The 27,989-nt window shown below is 45.3% G+C and overlaps 1 protein-coding gene across 1 annotated transcript; it reads right to left on the bottom strand.

The window, feature by feature from the left end:
- LOC115045366 (forkhead box protein O3-like) lies at positions 1–27,774 on the bottom strand. Its single transcript, XM_029505012.1, has 3 exons — positions 27,286–27,774; positions 1,576–2,147; positions 1–1,482 (listed from the first exon to the last, which is right to left on the bottom strand). Exons 1-3 carry the CDS (start codon positions 27,772–27,774, stop codon positions 399–401), a joined length of 2,145 nt encoding a protein of 714 aa, XP_029360872.1. The 3' UTR covers positions 1–398.
- Between the last annotated feature and the right edge of the window lie 215 nt (positions 27,775–27,989).

Consider the following 27,989-nt stretch of genomic DNA (forward strand, 5'->3'; position numbering starts at 1 on the left):
GCCACCTTGCAAAACATGCCAAGCTCTGCCTGAGCCGCTCAGTGAACATGTTACACTGTGAGATGTGACCCACTTGCAATAAAGTGCATTGAGAGTTCAGTTCTCAAGGGTAGATGAGAAGCGATGTTGGGCAAGCACAGCTGAGAGATTGTCATCACAGTAGAGCTAATACAAGGAAAAACCTAATGTGACATGAACTAGATCTCTGGGGGGCGGGGGCGGGGGCGGGGAAGGGTGGTTAAGAAGAGGGGGGCGTGACAGAAGAATTGCTAAGACAAGAAAGAGAGACGGGAGTGTTGGTCGTATTGTCTCTGTGTCAAGTCAGGAATGTCACAGTTGAACACAGTGCTTCATGGGTGGGATAGTTCTTACTGAAGGGAGGATGTATTCTCCTAGACTCAGCCGGGCACCCAACTCTGGTTGCTATGGGCTTGCTGCGGACTGGCCAGACTGTTCATTCCCATTCCCATGCCCATGGTCACACCCATGCCCATGCCCATGCCAATGCCCACGCCCTGGGCTAGTGAGCAGTCAAAGTTAAAGTCCATCTCCTCTCCAGAGTCCATTATGTCGTGGAGGAGAATGGACTCCACATCGCAGTCCAAGCTGCCGTGGAACATGTCAATGTCCAAGTCTGCCGGTAGTCTCTCGTGGAGGTGTGGTTGGTGATAACCATGGTAGTTGCTACCAATGCTACCATTCCCCATCCCCTGGCCATGATGGTAAGGTCCATTAGTCATGCTTTGCAGTTGTGGGTCGGGGTAATGGCTGTGACGGGGGTGCGCGTGTAGGGCAGTAGCCACGTGGCAGGAGTCCTGTGGCATGCCAAGCATACCTGCCGGGTTTGGGGGGAGGGTGGTGGAGGCAGGGAGGTGGGCATGTGATGGGGGGCTGTACAAGTATGGAGCTTTGTGGTTGTAGGTCTGCAACTGATTGCTGTTGCCACACGGGGTTAGGGCCACAGCCCGGGGAGGCGTATGGTTATGGCTCTGGTTGAGGTTATGACTGTTGTGCGCGAGGTTGTGAGGTGAATTGTGGTTGGTTACACTGTTATGATTATGACTGGGAGGATGGCTGTGAGTTCTGTTATGGCTGTGAGCTGAGCTGTGACTATGAGGTCCACTGTGGTTGTGACTGTGGCCATTGTGGTGGCCGGGGTGGTGGCTGTGATGGTTGGAACCTACTCCATTCGTAGCTTGACTGATCATAGGATGGCTTTCCCTCTCCTGTCTCAGCATCATGTCCTTGGAACAGTATTGCTGCCCAACTGGAGCCCCTGTGAGCAGACTCTGTAGGGCGTTGGTGCTGGAATAAGCACGCATGGTTCCAGAGAAACTGGCTGGCTTGTTCTCCTGAATGGTCTGCATGGGCGAATGGTGGCGCAGCATCCCCATGCCTGTCGCTCCATAGACCCCTGCACCATAGGAGCTCTGCCCTTTCACTCCAGAGCTGTAATGGTAGACGGATGTTTGGTGCTTGTGTCTGCCAACAGCTGGATGTTGCTGGTGTTGCTGCTGCTGCTGCTGCTGCTGCTGCTGCTGTGGGTGATGGTGGTGATAACTATCCTCCATGAGCTGCTCATCCAGACTGATGGCACCTGCCAGGTTTGCCAGCTGAGGCAGCTGCTCAAGGGGAGGACAGCGATTACCTGCCCCCATGGAAGGAGAGCGGGCACTGGTCGGCGAGGGGTAGAGATGGGGTGAGGTGGAGCAGGAGAGTCCGCTCTCTTCTGGTTCCTCTGGTTCTTCCTCAGCGAGGATGGGTGACAGACGCCCACTAAGGGTGGAGGCTGATGAACTAGCCCTGGAATGCAGATCTGTCCACGCGTCAAACTCTCCATCTGTCCCAGATGTACCTCCAGTTCCTGGGAGGCCTTTCTGGGGAGGGCTGCCATGGTCGGGGGACCCCTGAAGCCCCACCACTGCAGACGCTGCTCCTATTCCAGGACGGCCAACCCTTTTGCCTCTAATGCGGCCTTTGCTTTTTAGATATTTGGTGCTGTTGTCCATGGAGACTGCTCGCCGGCGTGGTGCCTTGCCCATCTTCCCTCCGTCTGGGTTCAGCATCCACCAGGAACTCTTCCCAGTCCCCTCATTCTGTACCCGGATAAAGCGTGTGTGAAGGGACAGGTTGTGTCGAATAGAGTTCTGCAGAGAGATGAGAAAAATACACTGTTTGTAGACAAACTGCTTGTCTTAGAGCACTTTAAATCAGTGAAATTTGAATAAGATTGATATAAAACGTCTCATAGAATAAATAAGAATTTTTGACATCAAACAAAAATCAACAATGAGACTATGACTAATGACTAATTACAGCCACAGCCGCCAACACTGCGTATAAATCATTCAGCCTATGCATGTTGAACCACAGAAAAAAACGGTGCCAAATTATCAGGTTGCTTCTTTTTCTATTATTAGACATTAAAAACGCACAGTAGATATTCAACCTTTTATGCAATCAATGTTATCCAAAATCTGAAAAATGCAAGCACATAAATAAAAATAAATAAATAAATAAAAATCAAATGCTCGATGGACAGCTCAGTGTGACACAGTGTGACACCCAGTCAGCCTCAAAGGACCTCAAATGACCCAAGTGTTGGTCTTGAGACAGTCTCCTTATGTACGAGAACCCTCCCACTTTAATTTCCATCAATCCAGCTGTCCTCCTCTACTTCTCCTTTCAGCCGGCCTGATGTAAGCTGCTGCGGTTGGGTGTACTGTGTGTTTAAAGTCGGTGCCAGTCTGGCTTAGTGCCAGGCCTGTCTCCTTCACTCTCATGACTTGTAGGGGGAAGGGGGGGGGGGTGTTTCGCAAGATTGAGCCAGGAGCAAGGAAGGCTAATGGATGCATCCCACCCTCCAACATCTACCTTCACTCCCTATCTCCCAGTCCCTCCCTTATTTTGTCTTTATTGTGTTTGGTCTTCCTCTTTTGTCACTGAGTGCCTCATACTGTATTTCAACTTGTCTAGGTTTTTTCTTTTTCCTTCTTCAAACAGGTTATTTTCGACTTATGCTTTAAGTCTCTTCAATTATACAGTGTGTCATCAATTATTTTAACCATTATGCTCAAATCTGTATGTACAGTCTGTTTCAAGCAATCATAGGAAATTGTTTTGTTTTTTTTTTTCTATTTCTTTATTTTTATAGTGTACATCTCAAGGTTTGTTGAATACGGATTCCTGGTGTGCAAAAGACTCTGTCATTGCAATTCTTGTCTTTGTTGTGCGTGGGGCATTTTGACGCTCAAGCAGGAAAACATCAAATCAAAAGCACTTCCTGGGGTTTAGGAATATACTGGTACAATAGATGGTTTCATATTGCGGTATACTCACATTTCCACAATCTTCATTATGTTACGGATTATTTGTATCCACACTGAATTGCACGGCAGGGAAACAGATAAATCAAATTGCGGCAGAGAACACATAAATGGGAGGCGAACTGAATTCAGGTGATCTGTGAATGCCTCCTTGGGTTATCTTGCTGTGACACCTCCAGCATTTGGTAACTATGGCAACCGGATAAACGTGCAAAAACGTGCAGAACTATATCATATTGTGGTGAGAATCAGGAGAGAGAGAGAGAGAGAGAGAGAGAGAGGGGTGGAGGGAGAGTGGGGGATGGGGAAAGGATGCAAGAGGAGGCGGTTGTTTGATGCTGCTGCTTCAACACTAAACAGCCTTTCATCTCGGCAGTGCAGGTCCACAGGGGATGCCCGTTCCCTGCTTCTGACGGCTTCTCTACGTGCCGCGCCAACTCCCCGTCTCACCCTGGCTGGATCATCCACCTATCATACCACTCCAAATCATCCCCATCAAGTCCTGTGCATGCCTGAATTAAAACATATGTAAGCTTTCATGCCATTCCACCACAGCCGCTTTTAAATGGGGCATCTTTCAGAGAGCCGAACCACTTCATGCTGCAACTCTGTGTGACCTGTGTGATTCAAATCTCGATTTATCCCCGTATGAAAGGAAGAGCAGCCCCATTGAACTTAGAGGGATTTGTCGTCATCCCAAACCCTCTTTAACTGATGAATCCACCTGCTAGAGAGATTTGGGAGATTTCAGATAGCGTTCAGCCGCAGCATCCTCCTCATCGTCATTACCATCGCTGCTGGCTTCCTGTCATGTAGTTTTCCACCACATTTTTTTCTCCATCATCCTGTTTGTGTGTTTGTATTTTAGTATCCAAGAATAGCTCAGGTTGCAGGTGGTTCCACTGCGGGTGTGGTTCTATCCGCCTCCTGTTTCCTAAATCTGAGTCAGGGGCAATTTGGCCAGCCTATGACCCTTACGCCCCTGCAACAGGCAGTCACTGCTAATCCCCCTCCATCCCAGAGTAATCCCAGACAATCCTGGGCTAATCCCAAGTTGATTCAGGGGCACTCCCAGCTGGGTGTCTCCCAGAGAGCTATGCCAGGTCACCATGGACACAGCGGGCAGCATGGAAATGCTATGATCCAACAGTAATACAGAATGAGGGGAGGTTGGGTTGTGGGAAATAGACACACTATAAAACCGTTATAGGATGTAGCATTAAAACTATTTCTAACATTTATGAGAGTGTGTGTGATTGTATGTATTTTCTTAGATGATTTCTGAGGTAGTGAGCTGACGTTAGTCATATTTTTGATGCCTCCATTGACGCGACTACCTTTACTTTGTGTGTTGTCCTTGAGGGTTGGCTTTGCCACATTTTTGCCCCTGCAGGTTGAATAGAATAAAATTGAAAACTTTATTATGTATTAAATATTCATAAAATGGAAATTCTCTTTCAGCCCCCTGGCTTGCCGAGGCAGACGGATGAAGCCCGCAGAAACATACAATGACAGAGGAACACACACATCACACGCCTCGGTCCAGGAAGCTACTTCCTATTCAAATCATACCTCTTTAATACAATGGGCCTAGTGGAGAGGGCGCTAAATAATGAATGAAGCTGTGGCTGGGCTTATGCAGAGAGATGCACTGCCTGGTCCCATAATACTGAAAAGAACAGACAGAGTCATAAGTAGTGGTGTGACTGTTTTGTCATCAGGGATATCTACACTCATCAGCCTACGAAGACAACTAAATCAGAATGAGGGGGATAATTTGGCCATAAAGTAAAAGCTACTAGTTTATGGATCAGTCAAAGCCAATTAAGGTGAAAAATTCTCTTTGCTCCAGGAAAACAATCAGCTTGGGTTCAACTCTCATTAAGACCTAAAAATCCTGATGGCTGATTTAGATATTTAGACAACAGATACCAAGCCACAAGATAGGCCGCTTTGTCCTTGGATTAAAAGCTTAGGCTTTTTTCAAACACATCTGACATGTTGACACTTTTCCACAACATGCAGGTGGAGAAACTAAGTAAGAGGGGTTTTCACTAGGCACTGTTCAAAAAAACTGAAACTTCTTCGGTGAAGCTAGTTCAACAGATTATCATCCATCATGTGGTGATAAGCAGAAACAGGTTCTTTGCATTCATCCATAATAACCTCTTTAAGAACCATTCCTTTGGCTCTTGGAAATCCTACAATACAAATCAATTGCTGTACTTTGTGCCGCGCTTTTTCGAAGCAAACTCAGTTTGATTCAAGGACTGGAGAGGCCTATTAAGTGCACTGAATCAATGAAGTTTAATGGTCATCAGTGCTGAAGCTTAGAAAACATCAACGTGCGGCTAACTGCACAATCCGCATGCATTATGAGGCTAATATGGGTGCTCAGTATACCATATCCACAATCTCTAAAATTCCACCGTTACCAATATTTCATGACAGTGCCTAAACTGGCTTGGAGCCCAACATGCACCACTGTTTCCACTCTCAAGATGTAGTAAGGGGTATGGGGAGTCCAAAGGCTCTTCTGGAATAACCTCAGTGCCTGCCTGGCATGAGGAGCAGCTGTGCAAGTTGGTACACCATGAGGTGGAGGGGCCTAGGGGTGGGAAGATAGAGCTACTGCAAGGGGCCCCTCCAAGCCAAACAAAAGGGTGCCCTCAAAATGCCCCCCTTTCGCCCCATCCCCCTCCTGTAGCCCCCATATCAGAAACCACTCAGAGGTTTTCCCGCTCTCACACACATGCTCACACACAGAGGGGAGAGGAAACAGGTCAAACAGTTTATAGGTCCCATCTTGTGGCAAATGTGCACTCATTCAAACAGAACTGAGTGAGGAACTAAGGACTGTGAGTGGGGTCTGGGAACTGGCAAAAAGAAACCACTCACCCGATTCAAACAACCTCAAGGGTGAAGCAGCGTGGTGCGCTTGCCCAGCTAAGAACACAGCAGCTGTTCTTGTAGTGGCACCGGGTAAAGCCGTTTGCCACACTCGACTGGTATTACCAAACCATTTCATGCAGAATGGAGCCATTATGTATTGTCAAAGGGTATCCCTCTATGGTGCACATTCATTTGATAAGCCTAAATCAGGGGGAGTAACAGAAGCGCTAACTGTGTTTATTGTGATGCTGTTTTTTGCCTGTGCAGAACGCAGGAGGGATCAGGGGGAGGGGAGGTTTCAACACAAGCAGTTTTGTTCAGCACAGGAATGAGTTTTGTCAGCTAAGCCTGTCTCCAGGCTATTGGTGGAAATTAGCGCCGGCTAAATATTCGCTTTCCGTGATTGATGTCATGGCTCGCGTTGTCCCTTTGAAGGGAAATAAAGAATTTAGAGCCATGTGGATTAATAGGGATAGGGTTGGGGGAATTTAATGTGTCTGAGGGGGGCTTGAAGAGGGACTGAAGGGCCTAATGGCTGCACAGATATGGCACAATGGAGCTGAGACGATACGGTGTATCAGAGAATGAGAGAAGACAAGTGAGACTGACAGTGTGCACAAGAAAGAAAACTGGAAATTGTTTATGTGTGTATGTGCGTGTGAGGGAGGGGGGGGGAGAGAGGGAAGGAGAGAGATGTAGCTATTTGCCTGAGAAGCCCAGAGTCAGATGATTAAAATCCCTTTAGGAGACTTCTTTAAGAGAGACAGATGGGCAGACAGGCCTGTTTTTGGAATGCAATCAAATTGAAAAGATTAAAAAGGAGTCTCTTTTATTAGGAGGTGAGAAACAGTTACTTCTCTGCCACATGTCATCATTGCCTCCACAACAGTGGTCACGACTGCATTGGCATGCAAGGCACATTACACCCCTTGTTGGGGAAGAAATAAACCTGGGATTAGCAATTGCATCTATTCCAGTCTATCACTTTGAGGTCTCTGAGGATTGGTAACATTGGTAATTTATGGCACCCTATAGAAAAAGTCAGAAACGTTTGTCTTTAATTTCCTATAGGATTGTTTCAGAAGATAAACTGAGCCCAAGTAACTCAGGGACTTTTCACTAACAGCCGTCCTATTACAGATACAACTTTCACTTAATCTCCACACCAATCAATTGTACCAAACAGGTACAATTCAAACGTGTGTTCCCTTGGCTGCCATTGTACTTGAATAGACTGAGTTTGCACAGTAGAGTGATTCAAGCACTGTGAAAGGTGCTCTGTATTCGACCCCATTATTCCACAACACTGCAGGAGTGCCATTTATAAAAAGGCTTAAAATGGAAAGCAAGTGTGTGGTAGTATAGCTGGTAGCCTCAGAACAGGAAGTGGCTGTGGAGAGGGGTGTAATGGAGTTGGTAGGGGATTCCTGCCTGACTGTGCACTAATTGCAGCCAATGGCTGGCGACTTGTCAGCCGTGCCCACCCTGGCGCCAAGTGAAGGGTTGGCATCGGGGCGGCAGGGTGTGGGACAGAGTAGGGCTTCCACAGCTTTTGTGGATAAAAATAGACGCTGACAGCTTAGTAGAACATCTGAGACCCGGCTAGGGGATCGGAAAATCCGCTCGCTTCATGCCAGGGACAGCTGAGTGTTTCCGGTCGGGACGAGATCTGGGCATCTCGTCTCATGCCCACGCACAAAACGAGGGCGCCTCGGAGTGGGCGTGGACACGTGATTGAGCATGTGCCACAGTATAGCATGGGTGTGATATTTCCACAGGGACCCATGAGGTAGGCAGAGCTCACGCCCTCCTACTGAGTATTCACACAACAGGTGTTTGGGCTGGGCCACCTGTGGGGCCGGCCGCCTGCTCGCACTTCACACCTCGTCTGGGGAGCAAACTAACATTTTCCACTGGGCTTGCCATGCTTTTGTTAAAGACCCAACACGTATCTGGAGAGGCTTTTACAGCTCTTTTTACAAGATCGGCAAGATATGCATGTGTGCAAGTGCACGCAAGTCAATCTGCATTTATGTGAGTGCCTGCGTGTCTATATTTGTGTATCAGTCCATTTAATAGCCAACTGGCTCAGTGTGGAGTTGATTATATTGATACCTCCCTCTGCTGTATACAAAGAAACTGATGGCCAACAATGGAATCAGTGCAGACCCAGGCTTTTTTCACACTCACCCTCCACATAATCTCATTCATAACAATGAGAATCTCATTTCCCAGATTCTAAAGGTCAGTGCACACCTCTGATCACACTTTAATAAACATCATTCTCACCGTTTAATTTAATTTCAGCAGAGCAGGAAACTCATAGGCAGCCATGCACGTGGCATGTAAAATTCATCCGATCGTCCCTTTAATTGCTTCAATTTCACAGTACAGAGAAGAAATGACCGCAATCATAGTGAGGAAAAAAAAAAAAAAGATGCACAAATACACAGAAACATCGGCGCATGTCTACAGAGCACACAACTCAAATACCCAGACTGAGGAAAGATAAGTAGAGCCATTCAAGTGCCAGTCCTGGCTACATAAAATTAACTTTGTAATTTTTTTTTTTTGCCCCCACATCTCTTTGTCATCATACATTTTAACTCTCATCTAAACTGGCAAACTGTATTACACAGATATGTTGAAACACACACACACGCACGCACGCACAACCACACACCATGCACGCACTCACTCTGTTTCCCACACACAGGCTACATTGCACACACATGCCAACATGACACAAAGCCTGGCACACTGGGCACACTCATTACTGCAATGCCAAGCTACCAGTTGCTAAGGAGACCTGTGGGAGAGGGAGGGTTCCTTGTTGTTGCCATAGCAGCCGGCTTGCTCCCTGCCAACTCTCTCCCTCGGGGGGGAAACAAGGCAAGAGGTGGGGGGTGAAGTGTGCAGAGGTAGGGGGCAGCAGTTTAATAGAGCTATGAGGTGCAAAGGAACTTCATTAGCCGTTAGCGCGCCCCACGCCAACCGCTGCTTCCCATGAATGCCGACTCACATGCAACACTTCAGCCGCCATACTTCCACTTACTCACGCACCGCCTGTAGACTCCCACTTATTCACACACCTATACGGAGACGAAGATGGAGAATGGCGTGTTCACAATGAAAAGCAGGGGGAGTTGGTGGGGTGAGATGTGGAGTGTATCTGCGAGGGGGAAAGAGGGCTGAGAGGGCAGAGGTGGATGAAGAACTTAAAGAGAATAGGGAATACAAAGAAGAACCCGAGAGGGCTTTAAATGTGGGGGTCTGCTTAGGAAAATTGGGGTGGGGGGTCTAAATAACAGAAGCCTAGGTAGGTAAAGAGCGTAAGGAAGCAATCTGTGTATTCGTGTCTCTTTCTATTCAAACACATATCCTGAATATTATGCATATTCTTTTTCTGCACACAATGCAGCCATTGATCTGTATAGCTTCCAAGCTGTTTTTACCATTTGTCTCCTTGTTTGCGTACAGAATTACAAAATCCTTTTTATCTGGTAAATGTTTTTTACTCAGTTAACATCTATAGATTTTAAAATGGCAATGCAAAGAGAAATTGCTTTTTAATGGGGTTTAACTTGGCAAAGATCAGAATACAGTTCGATGGATTGAACAAATATTCTCAAATATTCTCAGTATGAGAACGGCAACTTTCCAATCCGCCACCTCTGACCTTCCTTCACATTATCACGTGCTTCATTGTGCACACAATCAGAAGTCATCATACATGTGATGTGCATTTTAGTTTTTTGTGATCAGACCGTACAATGTATAATTCATTTATCATCTAAATGCAGAAAAAGCATGACAAATGGCAACCATAGCCTTGTTTGACAGTTACAGCATTTAAAGGAAATTAGGTTTTTTAAATTTTAATTAATTTTATATGTGGCCTCAGAAAAATGATGAGATTAAGAAGAGATGTTTCAGTGACACTCAAGTCATGTCACTCAAGACTCTCCACACTATTTATTATTGTGGCAAATGGATATTTACACGCTAAAGAAAGGAACAGTGTGAAATCAAGATTCACAAAGACGAATGACATGACAATGACACGCATGAAAATAAATTACAACATATCGCTGTGTTTTCTCTGTTCAAGATTTTCAGCATTTTTCAATTCCTCCAGATTTTGTTTTGTTTTGTTTTGGGTTTTTTTTTTTTCCCAAAAACTATTGGCGCTCAAACATGCTGCCTCAGAGTGGAAAAGAAAAGATGATTCAAAATTAATCCGTATTAGTGTGGACATGGCCTCGGAAGCTGGATGCTTGTGAAATCAAGGTGAAGAGAGATCAACTCCTGTAGGGTCAAACCGATTTCTGTATTCAGGAGCAGTGCTTCAAATATTGACAGTCTGATAACCCACAATACTCCTGGCTGCCTGAGATTCTCATATTTTAAGCACCAGTGTACAGTATCAACTAGGGAGTGTATTGATTTGGTCTGAATGAACTCTGTGTGTGTGTGTGTGTGTGTGTGTGTGTGTGTGTGTGTGTGTGTGTGTGTACGGTTCAGAAGACCAGCTCTCCACCTCCAGCCCAACCATGACCAATTCTACACAAGCTCATAACTAGAGAGAATGAGGAATTGTGGGAGAAAGACACTCCTGACTGAGATGAAATGAGGAGATGGGGAACAAGAAAAGACAGGATTTACCCCTCCTTCCTCATTCCTTCCCCCCTCCCTCTTCTCTCCGTTTCCTGAAACAAAAAGAGCCCAATTAAGTCAGTTTGAGTTAGGGTCTGTTAGGGAGTGTGTGTGTGTGTGGGGGGGGGGGGTCCAAATCATGAGTGTGTATGCAATAAAAGGAAATAGTGGGGGTGCTGTGTACTGTAAGTTGTGTCTGAGCTGAGGAGAGGGGAGGGTGGATTGAAGCGCCCCCGCCCCCCCAACCTCACTCTAGTCTAAGAGGGCCAAACTTGCTCTCAGCTCCTCAACGGGAGACGCTGAAATATTAATCGCCACGCTCCAGCCGCAGACTAGTGAACACAATCGCTTCAAACTCCCACCCTAATGAGTGTGTTCATGAATGGCTAATGTGCACAGATGGGGGGCTGATGACTGGATAGATCGCAATGGGGTGGTGAAGAAGGGAGGGAGGAAGGGGGGAAAGGCAGGGGAGGGGAAGGGGGAGAGTGAAATTTCGGCGGGGTGCGATGGAAGCGGTGAGGGGGTGCAGAGGCATGCCATGACCTTTTAAGAGCCTCCTGAAAACTTAATTAAGACTAGCCCCACGTACACATACAGTCATAAAAAAAAACCCCTCTGTGATCCCTCTCTTCCCGCCATGGTTTACCCTCTTGCCCTTTGCACACACACCATGCTGCGCTGATTTAAACTAGATTCCTGGGGAATAAAACTTCAAAATGACTCGTGTTGGCTTTTCAAGAACACGTCACTTTCTTTGTCATGTTTACGCAGGTACACAACTTGAGATAAACAAAAGCTCGAGCAGACATTAAAGCTGCAGAAGCTGGGATGTCTTCCTTTGCCTCCCCCACCCCCCCACGGATACAACTCAGAGAGAGGCTGTGACAAATCTACAAGGCTCTGAGGAGCGAGGTGAAGAGTTGTTTCACCCTAAAAGCCATTTACCTCCACAGAGAAGTTGGTGTTACATCTCACTGATGGGCTGAAGGGAAACCTGCTTGCAGCTGCATGGCGTGTAGACCGAGCGCGCAGTCTCACCAGGGGCTTGTTGATTGGGAACGAAAATGCCTCACATTTATCATTTATGGCTGAATCCGACCTATTCTTTAGTGCCCTTAAGATACATCTGGCCTCAGTGTACCCCCACCTTCATCACAGAGTATTCTCCTCACTCTCATTTGAAGTACTGACATCATAAACATTGTTGATAGCGTGCGGAGAGTAACTAAAATGCGGGTTAACTCCTCTTCCCAGGACTCTCCATTACCATAGAGGCCACCTTCGGATTAGGAGCACGCGGACGCACATACAGACACACACTCATGCAATGACATGCATATTCTCACAGCGTCTAATTAGGATAGCGAGATGCTGTGACCTAAATCCTAACCTCTGCTCGGCAGTCAGGATCGACTCCCTGCTTGGATCGGTTGGCTTAAGGCGGGAAAACAGTGAGAAGTATCGAAAAGGCGAGAAGACTTTTTTATTTTTTATGTAGAAAAATATGTGACATATGGAGAGATAACAAAAACTGTAAATGTCTACACATTGAATAAAGAACAACGATACAACGACTCATACAACATATAATTTGAATGCAAATTAATTACATGAAAAAACCATAGTGTTCAAGGTGGAAGCAGAGATTTGTACTTGAAACAAATTAAGCAGAAATAAAACAAGAAGGTTTCTTTTGTTCATTTATTGGATACTGTGAGGTAAAGCAGGTTATTTGTTGAGTGTAAAATTGGAAGAGTAAACGAATAATTGCACAGATATGGCCGACTGTGTGGAAATGTAGGCTCAGGTAATTGACTGTTCATGAATCCTTGAACTGGTGCTGCAGCAGTTACTGCAGGTTAACAACAGCTATGACCATGCTAGGTTTTGTCCAACAGCAACAGCCGTACTGAAATGAGATTTTTTTTTTTTTTTTTTTATTGACAGTGTCCAGTAATAAGAACTGAAAATGCCGCAAGGAATTTACTTCTCATGGTTGTGGAAGAACATTTTTTTTTTTTTTGGACTATCAAATAGTGAATTGGAATGTTTTCCTAATTTTAGATTTTTTATTCCGACATCTCACTACTTCACTCAAGTTCAGACAAATGTGAAACTGAAACCGAAGTGTCCCATACACTGTATGTCTGGCTGAGAAAATCCTAAATTTCAAGCTCAAGCTTACCTACAGATGGCACCTGATAATAGGAGGGAAATTACCTTGGTGCAAACAAAGAAGATGTGCTGCAAACGCTCACTGTATTTTAAGAGGCTGAGTGCAATCTGCACTTCCCTGTCAGAACAATACCTGAATTAATTTATCTGTTTGTCTAATTCTGTCATCGTAACAACATAAAAAAAGTTTAATTCCATACGTGAGATGTCAAATGACTAACTTGCAACTCTGCATCTGCAGAAACAAACTGAAAATGTTGAAAAATTGCTCCTACAAAAGCCATTTTGTGCTGATCCTTGCAAAACTATCCTTATATATGAAAATCCACAATGCATATTGAATTTGTAGTCTAGTCATTTTCACGGTTTCCAGTTTTAAAAATTAATTTTCCAACCACCTCAGAGGCCAAAAGACACAGTAGCACAGTATCATTAATGACTGAGCTGTACCCTGTGATTACCTTGATGGCCCACATCTATCTATCACACAGAGATTCCTGAAGGCAGATGTAGCTGGATGAAGGCACATTTACTGTAAGTGCGTCACCGTGAGCACCATTCAGAGGCCCTGTCTGTCTGTGTGAGTGTGCGTGTGCGTGTGCGTGTGCTGGCGTGTCTGCACAGAGACAGGGTGGGGGTCAAATATGCCCGCGCGCGTGCGTGCGCGCGCACACAAACACACACACACATCTGTCAGCAATTTTGCATTAAGCTGATACATGTATCTGAGTGTTACACCTCTGTACGTTTGTGTGCGTGCATGTGTGTCACAGTATTCCTGGAAGGGGGGTGCAGCGTTTCTGCCTGAGCGCGACTGTCAGTGGGCATCACTCAGCCCGGCAGTGTGGCAGGACGCGAGGATCATTAGTGGAAACGGAGGGAGTGTGAGAGGGAGCAGAATGGAGGAGAGTAAAGGAGAAAAGGGGAGAGAGGGGCAGTGACTCTGTGAGTCAGGGAGTGCGTCTTAATGTCCGTCTTGAGAGCATTACACACACGGCAGTGCACTTTCCTCTCAGTCACGCAATCACCCCGCCATAAAGACCCCAGTGCGGCCCCCCTCCTCTGTCATTTTCTCCCCTCTGTCACTCTACCTCCATCCATCTATCTTACCCCCTCTCACCCTGCATCTTTGATTGACCCTCTCGGTCCCTCCCTGCATCTCTAAAGTCATGCCCTCACTTTAGCACGGTGCATTGCAGCTTTTCATATCCCTAGTTCCGGATTTATCCATCCTACTTCACTTCTTCACTTACATCTTTCCATTTCAGCCTATTGCTTCCTTTTTCCCTCACTTAGCATCGCACAGCCGATCTTCTCCTTGCACTAAGCATCATTGCTACTTGACCTACTCTTAACCGCAGCAAGGTGAAACAACTGTTCTGCACATGTGAGACATAAGCTCTTTTCACTTTGTTCCTCTCTGCAGCCCAGCACATTAACCCAACAGTTGTTCGTTCTAGCCTTGCCTTCCTTAAGCAGCGATCGTAGTCATTTATACATTTACCCATCAATCCATCCACTCATCTGATTTTGTATCAGCGGACTTTCTTCTCCACAGCCATTAGTTTGGACTCTTCTCTTCATCGGTCATTTACTCACTCTAGTCAGAGAGGCCCTTCTCTATCCCTCCAGGTCTGTGACCTGCACAGTGATGCCCTATGCTGAATACCAGAATCAACATGCCTGACATTTAGACAAGCACAACTGCTTCTACAAAGCTAACTGTGTTAGCCAAAGTGCTAATTCTCCCTTAGTTTGCTTACTCAGTGGGTTCCCAGGTTCAGGAACCATCCGTTTACTTTACAGTCGTAGCATTTATCATGCACATATGAGGCCCTTTTCTGGAATACAGTTGTCCCAGTGAGTCGGCTCCTGCTGTCAGTGCTCTTTAGCATTATGGCCCCCACCGATGGCAGCTGTGCAGCAGTATCATGAGGTTAAGCGATGCAATCTGGCCGGGTGCCAGCTCCGCAGAAAGATTGAGGGGTTTTGGATGCCATGGAAGCAGGAATTAAACTGGTGTGTGAGTCATTTCCACGACAAACATGTGACTGGCCAGGTGCAACAGGGGACAGTGTGACAGGTAAGAGGCAAACAAGGACACAGAAGCTTTCAGCTTGGGATATGTTTTTGAAGAGTAGCACATGTGCTAGAACCCATTACCAGACACCAGTATTACAGTGCACAAGGCCAAAAATAATGAACCCACAACAAAAAAGGTTCCTGTTCTTCAGGCAGCTCAACTGCAGTCATGAGACCTGTCTCATCTGAAAACTTTACAAAAAAAATATGCAGAATAATTAGAACAGTTACTGAATCAAAAGCCACGCACACAGAGCCTTCTTTTTCATTTTGGCATTAGTAAACATTAAGAGCCCGTAGCAGAAACATACATTAAAACCAGAGGAACACGTCTGAACATCAGCCGTAGTTGTGGCGATGTGAAGATCAGTACTGCTTTGTAACAGTTTGCAATTTGTCACGCTTATATGAAGATTAAGCCTAAAATGCAATCAAGGCCAAAACATGGGCTGAAGTTAATTGGATCCTGAAATTTGCTAAAAAAAAAAAAAAAAGCATTTAGCTGATTGTTTGAACCAGAGAAAGTTTGTGGTTGAATTGTTTTAGAGCCTCGATCCTGGAGGAAAATCAAAGGAGCTCACAGTCTTCCAGGTTCTGCTGTATGAAGATTTTTCTGTTTTATGTCCCAGAAACTAAAATAATACGATTTATATAATAAATAAAATATTTATATTAAACAAATATTTGAATCAAAATAATCAATTGATTAAACAGTGATGAAAATAGTCCCTAGTTGCAGCTATAACAATGTTTTTATTGGCATCATCAGTCTCTGTTATAAAATCCATCATCCATGCTTTACATTCTCTCATGGCAGCCAGGTATTACAACACATCACATTCTTCTGTCACTAGTTTTTTAACGTTCACAAACAGACAGCTTTTCACAAAAGCAACATCAATGTGGCACTCTGTGTCTCTTTCTTGTCTCCCACATACAAATTCCCTTGCATGAGTTACAACCTTTTCCTAATCACCATTCCAGACAGACACGGCCCTGGAAACATACAAAGACAGCTCCACACACAAACACACACACACATACACACACCCTTGCCCCTGGCAGCATCCCTTCACCTGTCCAATGTGCACCCTCTCACCACCACATCTCTCCCCAGCCGGTCTTTGGGTATGATTCACTTGGAAGGATTTGCGAAAAGACGTTGCTAAGCTGATTGCTAAAGGGGAGGGGGGCAAATTACTGTTGCACAACTGCTTAAAAACCTTCTTGGGTCATGATTTGCCTTATGTAATAGACTGTGTGCATCCCTGTGTGTGTGCGTTCCCGAAATACATCCCCCCCCCAGCAGCCCCTACCCCACGCCACTTACCCATTTTGCACTAATTGAGGGATCTTTTTTCGGAAGCCATTATTGCATGCATTTAATTATTTATTTTGACGGGAAGCAATCTGGTGGCTAGTGAAGGGATTGTCGGCGTGTGTGTGTGTATGTGTGTGTGAGTGAGTAAGAAAGTGAGAGGGAGGGAGACATGGCACAAGACTAGGTCAGTGCAGCTTTTTGGGTAAATGTGTGCATGTGTGTGTGGGCAGAAGTTGTGCAGGCTGAGTGTACTGTATGTCTGTTGGGTTTTGCATGTATGAACAGCATGAGAACTTTTCGCGTGTGTATGTATGTGTGCTTTTCTGTGCATGTGTGTTGCATCTCAGTGTGCGTGGCTTCCTGAGTGCAATGGGAGTGCACTAATGGACGCACACTTGAGCTGAATAGTGCAGAGTGTAGCTGAAGTGCAGCCAAGTCTGGCTTCCAGTCCTGCTTGGAAGCCCTATAATCTACTCTCTACTATTCTAGCTCTCTTTTCTCACCCTGTCCATTTTCCTCACATCCCTCTACTTGTCTCTGTATCTCTGTCTCTCTATCAATTTAATATTTTCATCCCCTCCTCACTGCCTGAGCCAGCCGCCCCCGTCTCCGAACTGTCTCCCTATTAAATCTCTTTATCCTGGTTCTGAGAATGAAGACACGTGGATCAGTATTGTCGCTGGCTGGCTGTGGACTTTCCTCTCTTCTTGGTTCCTCCCCTCCCTGCTGTGCAGTGAAGATAATGAAATAAGGGAAGACGACATGTAACCACCAGTAGTCTTGACCTTTATCAAGCTCTAGTGCCAGAGGCGGAGTGAATGAGACATTAAGGAAATGACTGAGCATTATTAACCCTTACTTACTCATACACACCGTCTAGCCTGGGCAATGGAACTGGTGCCTTTTTCTCCTTGGATTGCAGTTTTCTGACAGTTAAGGATAAGCTAAAGTCAAACGATCAGAAAAGGAATAACACTTATGCATTCTGCATCACGTCACTTTAGAGAGAAAAGAATGGCAAGACTGGCTCGGCCTGCCAGCCCAGATTGTTAAACTGTGATTGATCCCTTGTCGAGCTCCAGCTTCCCAGCACTCCTGCGAATGCCAAGTCCTGTTGCGAACTGGCGCTTCATTATAAACCAACTGTGCAAGTTCTTCAAATGATGCACAAGGCACTGAGTGAAAGGCGAACCTGCAAGGGCCAGATGTTAACCCTGACAATTGCAGTCCCTGCCTAGCCGTACTTCTAATGATAGATCATTTCCCTGTCCCTCTCTTTCTCTTCTTCCACTTTCTCTTTTTTCGCTGTGTGCACGACTGGCACATGTGTATGTGTGGCCATCCTCCAGTCAATCAATGAGCAGAGACAATTCCCCGAGTGACATTTACGGAGAAGAAAGGGAGCCATTTATCACTTTAGTTTTGGGATAATAAAAGAATGACTGAATGAGCCAGTGTGTGTATGTCTGTGTGTGTGTGTGTGTGTGTGTGTGTGTGTGTGTGTGAGGGAGCGAACAGGCAAGAGAGAGAGTGAGAGCTAAAGATGAAAAGGGGATTTCAAAAGCACATGAAAGAAGCAGGAGAAATGAGCGAGGGAAGAGGGAAATGAGTGATAAAAAGGCTACTTTGTGGGGAGGACTGAGAGCGTGAATTAGAACAAGTGAGGAGAGAAGAGAAGGCTGTGAGTGACTGACAGTGAAAAAGAGAGCACGAGAATGAAGGGTAGGGGGAGAAATAAAGGCCGGGGGTACAGAGAGAAAAAAGCCAGAGAGACAGGAGAGGGGATTGAAAAAGGCTCTCAGTGCGGAGCAAAAACGAAGGAGAAAGAGACGCAGATGAAAGAAAGAAAGAAAGAAAAAAAAAACAGGGGTCCAGGAGAAAAAGAGAAAGGGAAAGGAGACAGTCAGAGACAGAGCGAGGCAGACGTACTGGGTTCATTCAGGGCTATGAGCAGACTCGGAGTTCAGACCTCACACGGTCAGCATACTAAACACTGGACCCAGCGTCGTGACCCAGATTCATGCCAGTGACATACAAATCCAATTGGGGAGGGAAGAATTTTTATCCGCCCCCCCCCGCTTCCCCATACTTCCCCTCAACCCCAGCTGGTCGCCCAGTCACATAAACCTAACAACCTCACCCCGATCCTGTAACCTCCCCACACATATGCTGGCTCCCACACAGATTTGCTCACACGTGCATTCTTTTGTTTTACACATACAAATGTAGGCCCAGCTTCAGCCACTAACGCAAAGCAATTTCCTTTCCAAGGTCAGTGTTCTCTTTTCAGCTCAGGTGAGACGACGTTCCACCTGAGAGGAGCACCATGCTGATTCCTGACCAGCCGCCGCCTGACGTGACCTCCACAGCTCCATCCATCAGCTGAGAGAACGAGGTTGAGCCGCAGCGTAGTCACCAACCATTTGCATAACAAGCATCTTTCTTCAACACAACTCTTGCCCTTCCTCCTTTCCGCTAGCTTGCTTTTTCTTTTTTTTTCCTACCCACCCGCTTCAATCCGTCAAAGTTAACTACATTTCCCTTTGTGAGGCGGCTCCTTCCATCACTCGCAAGGACCGCCAAGCTCAGGTAAACCGATCGACGGCCCTCATCCTCTCTTTTCTCCCCTCCCACAGTCTTTTGGCTCATGACAGGGGTTTGATGGACAGGAGTGAGAGATGCGGCACGTGGCTGCCAGGAAGGGTCTGGAGATGGAGCGCTGTGAAATACACCGTTTAGCTTGGCATACATCATGTCTTTCTCAGGGACAGACATGGCAATATGCGCGCGTGTGTGTGTGTATGAACACACATTTACACGCATGCACATGGCCATCAATCCCTTGCATACATGCAGGAAGAGATATCCGACGAAGAGAAAAATTGAATTAGGAAATATGGGCACCATGATTTGTGAGAAGCCGGTTTTGTGGCCGGGAGAAAAATACAGCTCGAAACACACTTTATCTTATAGCGAGAGCAAAGAGGAAGATGCGTCTGTGTTGTTTATCTAAAGCCCCCCATCTAGTTATAATGGCTTGATTTGAAATATTCATATACATGTATGACAAGATCAGGCCCATCATGTTGCTCTCTCAGCAGGGCACCACTGAACGGACTGAATGGGGACCCATCAGTCAGTGTAAATTATGAAGGAAAGATACATTACATAAGCCTATAGATGGGCATGAAGAGCAGTATTATTGTAGCCTCATATCAATCATGGCGACACACATTCTATAGTGTCATCAGCATGATAACATGCTATGGGCTATTTCAAGGCTAAACTTGCCATTATAATATTTCACAAAGCATATAACCAAAGGAAAGCACATTAGACTTTGCACTGGGTGCATCATAAGGCATTATATGGGTTATGTTTCAGATGGATGTGTGAGTATACAAATGGTACTTCAGTCATAATGAAGCGTAAATCACACAGCCTAGTAGGGCTGAAGCTAATGATTCTTTTGCTCGTCAATTTATGTTATTTGGATGATCATTCTAATAGTTCATGACGCCCACCATGACATCTTGAAACGGCTTGTTTTATCTGACCAACAAAACATTCAATTTGTAATGAAATATATATATATATATATATATATATATGTAGAGTGAGAACAAAAAGAAAGAAAGGCAGAAAATTTTCCGAACTAATAAAACGAAGGCTTTTTGATGAATTTGATCATCAAAATTGAGTTCCTGCTGATCAACTAACGTGATTTATTGACTTAATGTTTATTTCTACAACTGACCATGTTGACCTACGGATTACGTCTTTGTTGGCTAACAAAAAAAAAAACACATTCCACAGCAGATGCCCATAGAGAGCGTGGTCTGTATCTAATCAGAAATATATGAGGCACATCTTTAAGTACAAATAAAAATGGTATGTTCTTATTGTGGCTATTAAGGTGTACACTTATATTGAAAAGGCTGGCCTGGGGCCATGAGAGGGTGGGAGTATTGGAGATGGAGCAGAAGAGAGCGGAGCAGAGCGGGCCCTGTAGTGCTCGAGAAAAAGACAGAAAGACTCGACCCAGCGTGACTACCGCCTGCCTGAGTGGAGCAGCCTGCCTGCAATTAAGGTGGAATCAGGGAGAAATCTGCGCTGCCTTGATAATGAGCCTCGTCTGAATTATTAACGAGAGCTGTTCCCCCGGGACCCGGGCTCCCACTGAGCCCATCAACCCCCCCCAACACACCCACATGCACACACAGACACGCACACTCATACAGGGAAAAGAGGAGAGACGTCCACACACACACACACACACACACACACACACACACACAACAATCACGCATTATGCACATTGACACAGATGAGCAACAAGCATGCCGCCACGCACAGTCTGAAATTTCTAGCAGCATGAGGGCTAACACATTTTATTCACATGCTAAAATGAGTATCCGAAGCTATTTACAACATATGTAATGCAAACATTTCTCTGGGATGAAATAAATTCAGCAACTGCCATCGGACGTAAAATCTCATCTGTCCTGGAAAAACTCCATTAACCGAAATACATCACACAATGTTGAGGCTCTTGGTTCTTGAATCATTTGCATTCAGTTTTTAAAGCATGTGCATTCACATTTTCTTAACCCCAATATACTGGGTAAAACCATATTGAGATTATTTTATTTTTGAAATCCATGCCGCCTATTAGATGATGAGTCATTTATTGTGTATTTGTCATATTTGAAAGTATGTGGGGTCATGAATGAAAAATGCTTTTTTCTGAGAACTATATTTGGGAAGATAGATTATTATTAACTCAGCTGACATGCATCTTTCAGTTCACCCTTTATTTAAACTAGCAGTATATAAGCTGTGAATACAGAGTTTTGTTAGCAGGAATGTCTGTTAGAATGTGGCTGCAGGGTACCAGAGCAGGTACATAGTGCCTTTTACTCCCATTTTATTGAAATGCGGGCATTGTGGGTGTATATGCCTCGAGCTCACTAGCAGCATTACAATGACATGTAGACACCAAAAAGAGGAAGACCTCTCTATACCAACCCCCCTGCCCCCCACCACTCCACCCCAGTTTCATAACCCATTCCCTGGAAATAAAAAGAGATGTGTTCTCAACATCCAGCCCTGGTGTAACACTCAGGGCTGTCCCCGCCTCCCATCACATTTCCATGGCATCAAACTTACACAGCCCTCAGAGAGAAAACACACACCACATTCTGGCCCTGTAGCTGTGAACGGCTTTGACAAAAAATCAACGGGGGCTTACCAAAACACGGCCACACCTTCGTCTAGAGCCAATCGCATGAGATTCAGACAGGTTTTGAAAAAAAAAAAAAAAAATATCTGACAGCAGAACTGCACCATGGAAAGTCGTGTCCACTCTTGGTCAACCCCCTCCTCTCCCAAAAATGGCTCACCCCACCCAAGAACAGAGTGTTCCTCCATGGGTGGTTTGAAGAGGCACAAGTGTGTTGTGCATTTTGTGAGATTGTGTGTGTGTGTCTCAGCCAGAGGGAATAGTGGAAACCATCACCCTAAATAGTGCAATATGAAAAGAATGACAGTTCTCTATGCGTCACTATGCTTCTTCAGCGTAAGAGAAAATAAACCGAGAAGAGTATTTAATATTCCAAGAAATGTCACCAAATAAATAAAATATAAAATAAATAAATGCAGAACCATCGGTAATGGGTTTGGAACTTGATGGTCTCATCCTGTTGTATTCGGCTCCAAAAGACCAAGTTACTGAGAGAAGCTGAGCTGGGGAAAATCCACCATTGTTATCCTATTATCTTTGAGATAATGTGAGATAAGAGATTTCTCTTAGATAGGAGGAGGCACACTGCTTAAGGCAGCCTAGATCACTGGCAGGAGACTGTGCTAAAGCTCAAAATCCCTACGCCATAGCTCCCATGAGAAAGACTCCTCACCTCAATTGGCCCTTGTGCTACAAACCACTAAGACAGAAAGAATGTATAGAATGTCTAATGGATAAATAAATCGGTAGGGCAAAAGAGACAGGCGGAGAGATAAAGAACAGAAGATAATATGGGTGTCTGCTAGATGGAGTGATAAGGAGGGAGTGAAGTAGTTTCAAAGGCAAAATGATATTGTTTTTCATATTACTGTCTGCTGATTGCTGTCTCCCGTATTTGAATGCGTGCCCATGCTTTGCTAATTTGCATGTACATTAATCATTTTCAGTGAGAGATGAACTGCCATGGCTGCCTGACGGCTGCAAGGGGAAAGGCGGTGAGTACGGGCTTCTTTTCATCAGGTACTTGGCTCAACTTGAATATACTGCCTGAACCCAACCTGGCTTCGGCTGCAGGAGGCAAGGGGAGATGTAAGGTGCTCATAATCCTACAACATAAATCTGTCCAGCATGCATCATATGCTCTCATTTTGTAAGAGTATGTGTAAGCGCGTGCGCATGCGTGTGTGTGTGTGTGTGTGTGTGTGTGTGTGTTAGTGTGTTTGTGTGTCACACTCTCAAATTACTCTGCTCCCCTGAGCCAAGACGAAGGATAAAATATGAATCAGCTGAAGTCTAGGACAGTTTCCAGTCTTTCCAGACTCCCCAACTATCATCAAGTAACAGAAGCATGCATTCCTGTGCTCACACACAACCGACACACAAACAAAAGACACACTCAGAAAGTTTCAAGTCTCCTCACTTTATGCTAAGCCTCTGTCAAACACACTCTTTGCTGCACATTTGACATTCATATCCCCCATATTTGCCAAGTGTCTCTCTACTGCAGCTGCTGAAGCACATGCATAGTGACAGGATTACTAGAATCTGTCTCTTTACCAATAAATCAATTTGATAAAGCGATATGAGGCGGTCTTATTATATATGCTATATGTGCTATATGTCTTTTCAGAGCACAAGACTTTAGATATATTGTACCTTGAGGGACGTTTTCCCTTCCATTTTTCCTCACAAGGATTTTGTCTTTTCTTTTCACTGCAGGTGCTGTCACATTTCTTTTTCTTTTTTTTAGGCTTCATCTTTCCACTTTGTCTGATTTCTGTCAATACCAGAGCCCCCATGACCCCCTTACCCCGCTGGCCCTGTTCACACCACTACCTAAAGACACTTTATAAATAACAGTCTAGTTGATTTGGATTAAACTGTCTGAGTGACTGCCTGGCACCCTCAAAGACCTGCTGTGCTGTGTCCTGGCATCCGAGTGCCCCAAGCGTCAGAGAAAGCCCTACACTGTACACACAGACAGGGAAGAGTGTGCTGTGTATTATGTCAAGCAGAAGCAGATAAACTCCACAGAGGTGTACTGTGGTTGAAAGTGTATCACGCATTTCTATTTAAATACGGCAAAAGCATTGTTGTATTATGTTTTTTTTTTTTTCTTTCTTTGGGATCCTGTATAACTAAGTATGCAGACATGAAGCAACTGCCTCCCACTTCCTAAAAAGCATAACCGTGGCATTATCTGAGCCGGCTGGAGTTTATGAATTTCTGGGTGCCTATGGGACAGTCCACTGACTAAGTTCCCTTTAAACCCCACCATTAGGAGCATTATGAAGTCAAGAGCAAGACTACACACCATTCTCTGCAGTGACATGCTGTCAGACCAATCAGTGAGCCCAAACACACACGCCTATAGAAGCAGACAGCCCCTCCCCCTGCATTAGCCCCCACAAAGAGACACACACACAAACACAACACTACCAACCCTGACAATTTCTTGCAATTGACATGTGCTGCTCCCACACGCAAATGCAGAATGCAATTCAAATGGATGCTCACACTCCGATATAATTAGCTTTACAGATACCGCACACATGGATTCAGTATCAGCCGTTAACTTTAGTTCGGCATCCTGGAAAATTTGGGGTTGAATTGAATTAGTTACAGAACGCTGGAAAATAAAGGCCAATGAAGCTTCCACTAATCTGCACTGCATTTGTGGCTAGCACCCCAATGGAAAGAGTTCACAAGTGCACAGGGATAACAAGTACACAGTTCTGTGTATCATTCATCCAGTAAGGAGCTGATTAGGAAGCCATGACCTCGAGATGCTGTAGCCTTCCTAGAAACCAGAAGCCATTAGGTATTTATAGGCGCTTAATGGTGCTGTCTAGGTGTGCTGGCTACTACCCATCATCAAACCAGAATCACATCCTTTCCAATGGGAGTCATGGCAAACAATCCACACATCAAGATTTTCCTACTGTCGCGACATACAGCCGAGGTTCAATAAACTTTGAAAAGAGATTCCTTTGATATTTTCTACTTGGTTGACCATCCACCCACAAATACCTCCACAATCCCCGCCCACAGGCCTCCCACGCACACTGCAAAGCCATAACACTTAATTTCACTTTATTTCATCAGCAGCTTACCAACAATTCTTTTATCGTTTTTCCCCCCTTTCCCTGCCACGACAAAAAAAAAAAAAAAAAAAAAAAAAAAGACTGTTTTGCATCAAATGTTTTGCTCATGCATGATATTGTTGAGTGAGATGAAAATGTAATGGATGATACAAGTAGTGTTTCCAAACATGCAAATGTTGCTCTCAAATATAATTGCTTGATATGATTGTAAAATTACATTTATGAGAGTGCAGCTCTTTTTTCTTGTGTGCGTTTGTGCCTGTGTGTGGTTAGATTTAGATTCTGGGTTCACAGAGTGAAGACAGACATTTCTCCTCATATTAACCTTGTCAAACTATGTAAGTCTCACAAGTTGACCTTACCTGCAATCTTACAGTTATTGCATAAAGCAGATAAGGTTTTGTGTCTACACCCTCCTATTTTCCTCAATTAAATAATTTGCATGCAAATTTCTGTTCATCTGGTCCAAAAATGTATAAAACTGAGATTTTTGGAACTTTTCGTTGACGAATAACAAACAAAAATGCAGAGATACATTATGAATTCAGACCCAGTTAATTCAAACTGGATTCATATTTCACAAGCCACTTTCAGGAACGAGAAATCAAAGCTTTCTTGTCGTTGTACGACATGTTACAACGCGATTAGGAACACCACGAAATAGTTAGATATATTTATTGCAAGAGCCTGGGTAGGCAGTTGCATCAGAAATTAAGGTTTAAGTGAACATGCATGCTGCTGAGGGATGATGTTTCGTTAAGCGGTCTGTTTGGTTCCTGTAAGTAAGCTGCACATGTGACTTCTAAGTGTATGTTTACATTACCACTCTGTCTCTGACCAAAACCAGGTCAGCCCTGATACTGACATTATGGCTGCCTGCTTTAAACGACTTACCTAATCCCCCATCATTACCTGGAATGGGCCCCATGTCTCGCCTGTGGCCTGAAATAGCCCAGGACCTCAGATTGCCACTGTCAAACCCCCTAATTTGCAGTTTCATAAATAGCAGACTGGGACTTTGGCGCTAAAGATAAAGAGGCCCTGTGGTTGAAGACTCTATTGGTGCTACTGCAGGGCTAATGACACAAAGTCTACCTGGAGACACACCTTAGCGGAGTTGACTTTAATGGGACAGGCTTAAGGTGTCAGTCAGGTGCTTGTGATTAAGTCTGAGGCCAACAGAGGAGACTCAGCGGTAGTGACAGAGTTTACGTTGTTCAACAAGAACACAAGTTCTGACAAAAGACAGATGCCTCTCAAAGACAGAAATCGAAATGCATGCTGCTGTACACATTCCATTACCTCTCTCTAATAATTCATGATACGAATGATGCATCTAGATAGCACTGGACAGGTAGAAATCATGCAATGCTGCCAACTCAATTTTTTATTTTTTTTGCCTATAAGTATTTAATGAGATTAATTTAGCAATAGGTATTAACAGGCTCCCTCATATTGGCTTTATACCAGAAACTAAATGTGTGTGTGGCCAATATGAAATTCTTTTTAAATCCAGTTCTGTGGTTTGACTCAGTAAAAGACTGATAATCCTGCAGACCAATGTAGTAATCAGATTCTGAGGACCGATGATCCATGGACAGAGCCCTATTGCACTGGATAGTTTCTGCCTTCTTTCCTGTCTTCCGAATTGCCATGGAAATAAAAGCACACTCAGAGTAGACAGTCCAGTGTAAAAGTCTAGGTTTAGAGAAGGGGCACAATCAGGACATGTACTGCTGCCCTGCTGATCTACTCCTATCCCTTTCCTCCCCTGTCCTCAGATGACCATAATGAATAGAAACACGATGAGGCTGTGAGCAGATAGCACGGGCAGATGTCCAGGAGGTTACTCTCGGCTCTCAGCCAGGCGGGCAGTATTGGATGACCACGGTCAGTTGTGAACACCCCTCTGAATATTTACAGTTGACCTGTGGTCGCCTACAAGTGTCCCTCTGTTGATTCCTAAGTGCTTGACTCCGTTAAATGAGAAAATATGTCCCGAGTACGAACATGAATATGCATGCTGTGCTTTGTTCTGGTTAACTGCCACGTATCTGTGCGGCAGATATGAAGATAAATCATTCACCACTGTAGTTCTGCCCCTGGTGAAGGGAAGTCATCCACTACTATCATGAGCTGCTCTGTGCTGCTGGGGTGAGCAAAGCCGTGTTGCACTCTCTCTCTCTCTCTCTCTCTCACACGCACACACTGACGCACAGACACACACACACACACAGCAAGTGACCACTCCAGTCTATTACATTCCGCCATCTATGATCCATTAGAATGAATGACGGCGGTAATTAACTAAGACAAGATAACGCATGTCACCATTCATGCGTAACCGACACGGAATCCCACAGTGGCACGTGTAGCCGATGGCACCAGGGGTGAAATAATCATAATGACTTGGAGAATAAGAGTAATAGTCAATAGTGTCAGCAGACACTGTGATTAACACGTCAACGCCGTGTCCCTCCTTACCTTCCAGCCAGCTGAGCTATTACTGTCGCCCTTATCCTTGAAATAGGGCACATAGCGGACCATCCAGTCGTATATCTGTGACAGCGTGAGTCTCTTTTCTGGGGTGCTCTCGATGGCGCGGGTAATGAGATCCGCGTACGACTGGTTCCCCCACGCGTTCCGCCGCGAGGATTTGGCTTTGCGCAGCGGTCCGCTTACATCGAGCGCGGCGCCGGCCAGGCATGGGTGCGTCGCGCCTGTGGGTGCCGGGGCGCCGGCCGGATGCTTCAGCTCTCCCGGCGTTCCGCCCACGAGCCCAGCTCTGCAAGCCGGGACGTCCTCCGGTTCCACCTTGATGTTGGCCAGCGGGAGACCCCCGCTGACCTCCTGCCCGCCGGGGAAATCCTCCGGGCAAGGCAGCGGCCAGGTGCAGGAGCGAGGCCGGCTTTGCGGCTCGAAATCCGAATCAACCTGATGAGCGTCCAATTCGTCGTCCTCCATCATCAACATTTACCCTTCAGTTGAAATGGAATAAATGAAAAGGGGGAAGGAAAAAAAAAAAGCTATGGAGGGAAATACCTCCACGGTTCCTGTATGCCCCCTGTCCTCAATGAAATTCGCTTTGTAATACAGCTATGAAAGCAGTCCGATTCAATAGGAGGCGATTCAACAGAGTAAAAAGATCATGATGGATACGAGGATAAAAAAAAAATATCACAGCTTCG

Source organism: Echeneis naucrates, chromosome 6, assembly GCF_900963305.1.
Source record: "Echeneis naucrates chromosome 6, fEcheNa1.1, whole genome shotgun sequence".
Lineage (NCBI taxonomy): Eukaryota > Metazoa > Chordata > Actinopteri > Carangiformes > Echeneidae > Echeneis > Echeneis naucrates.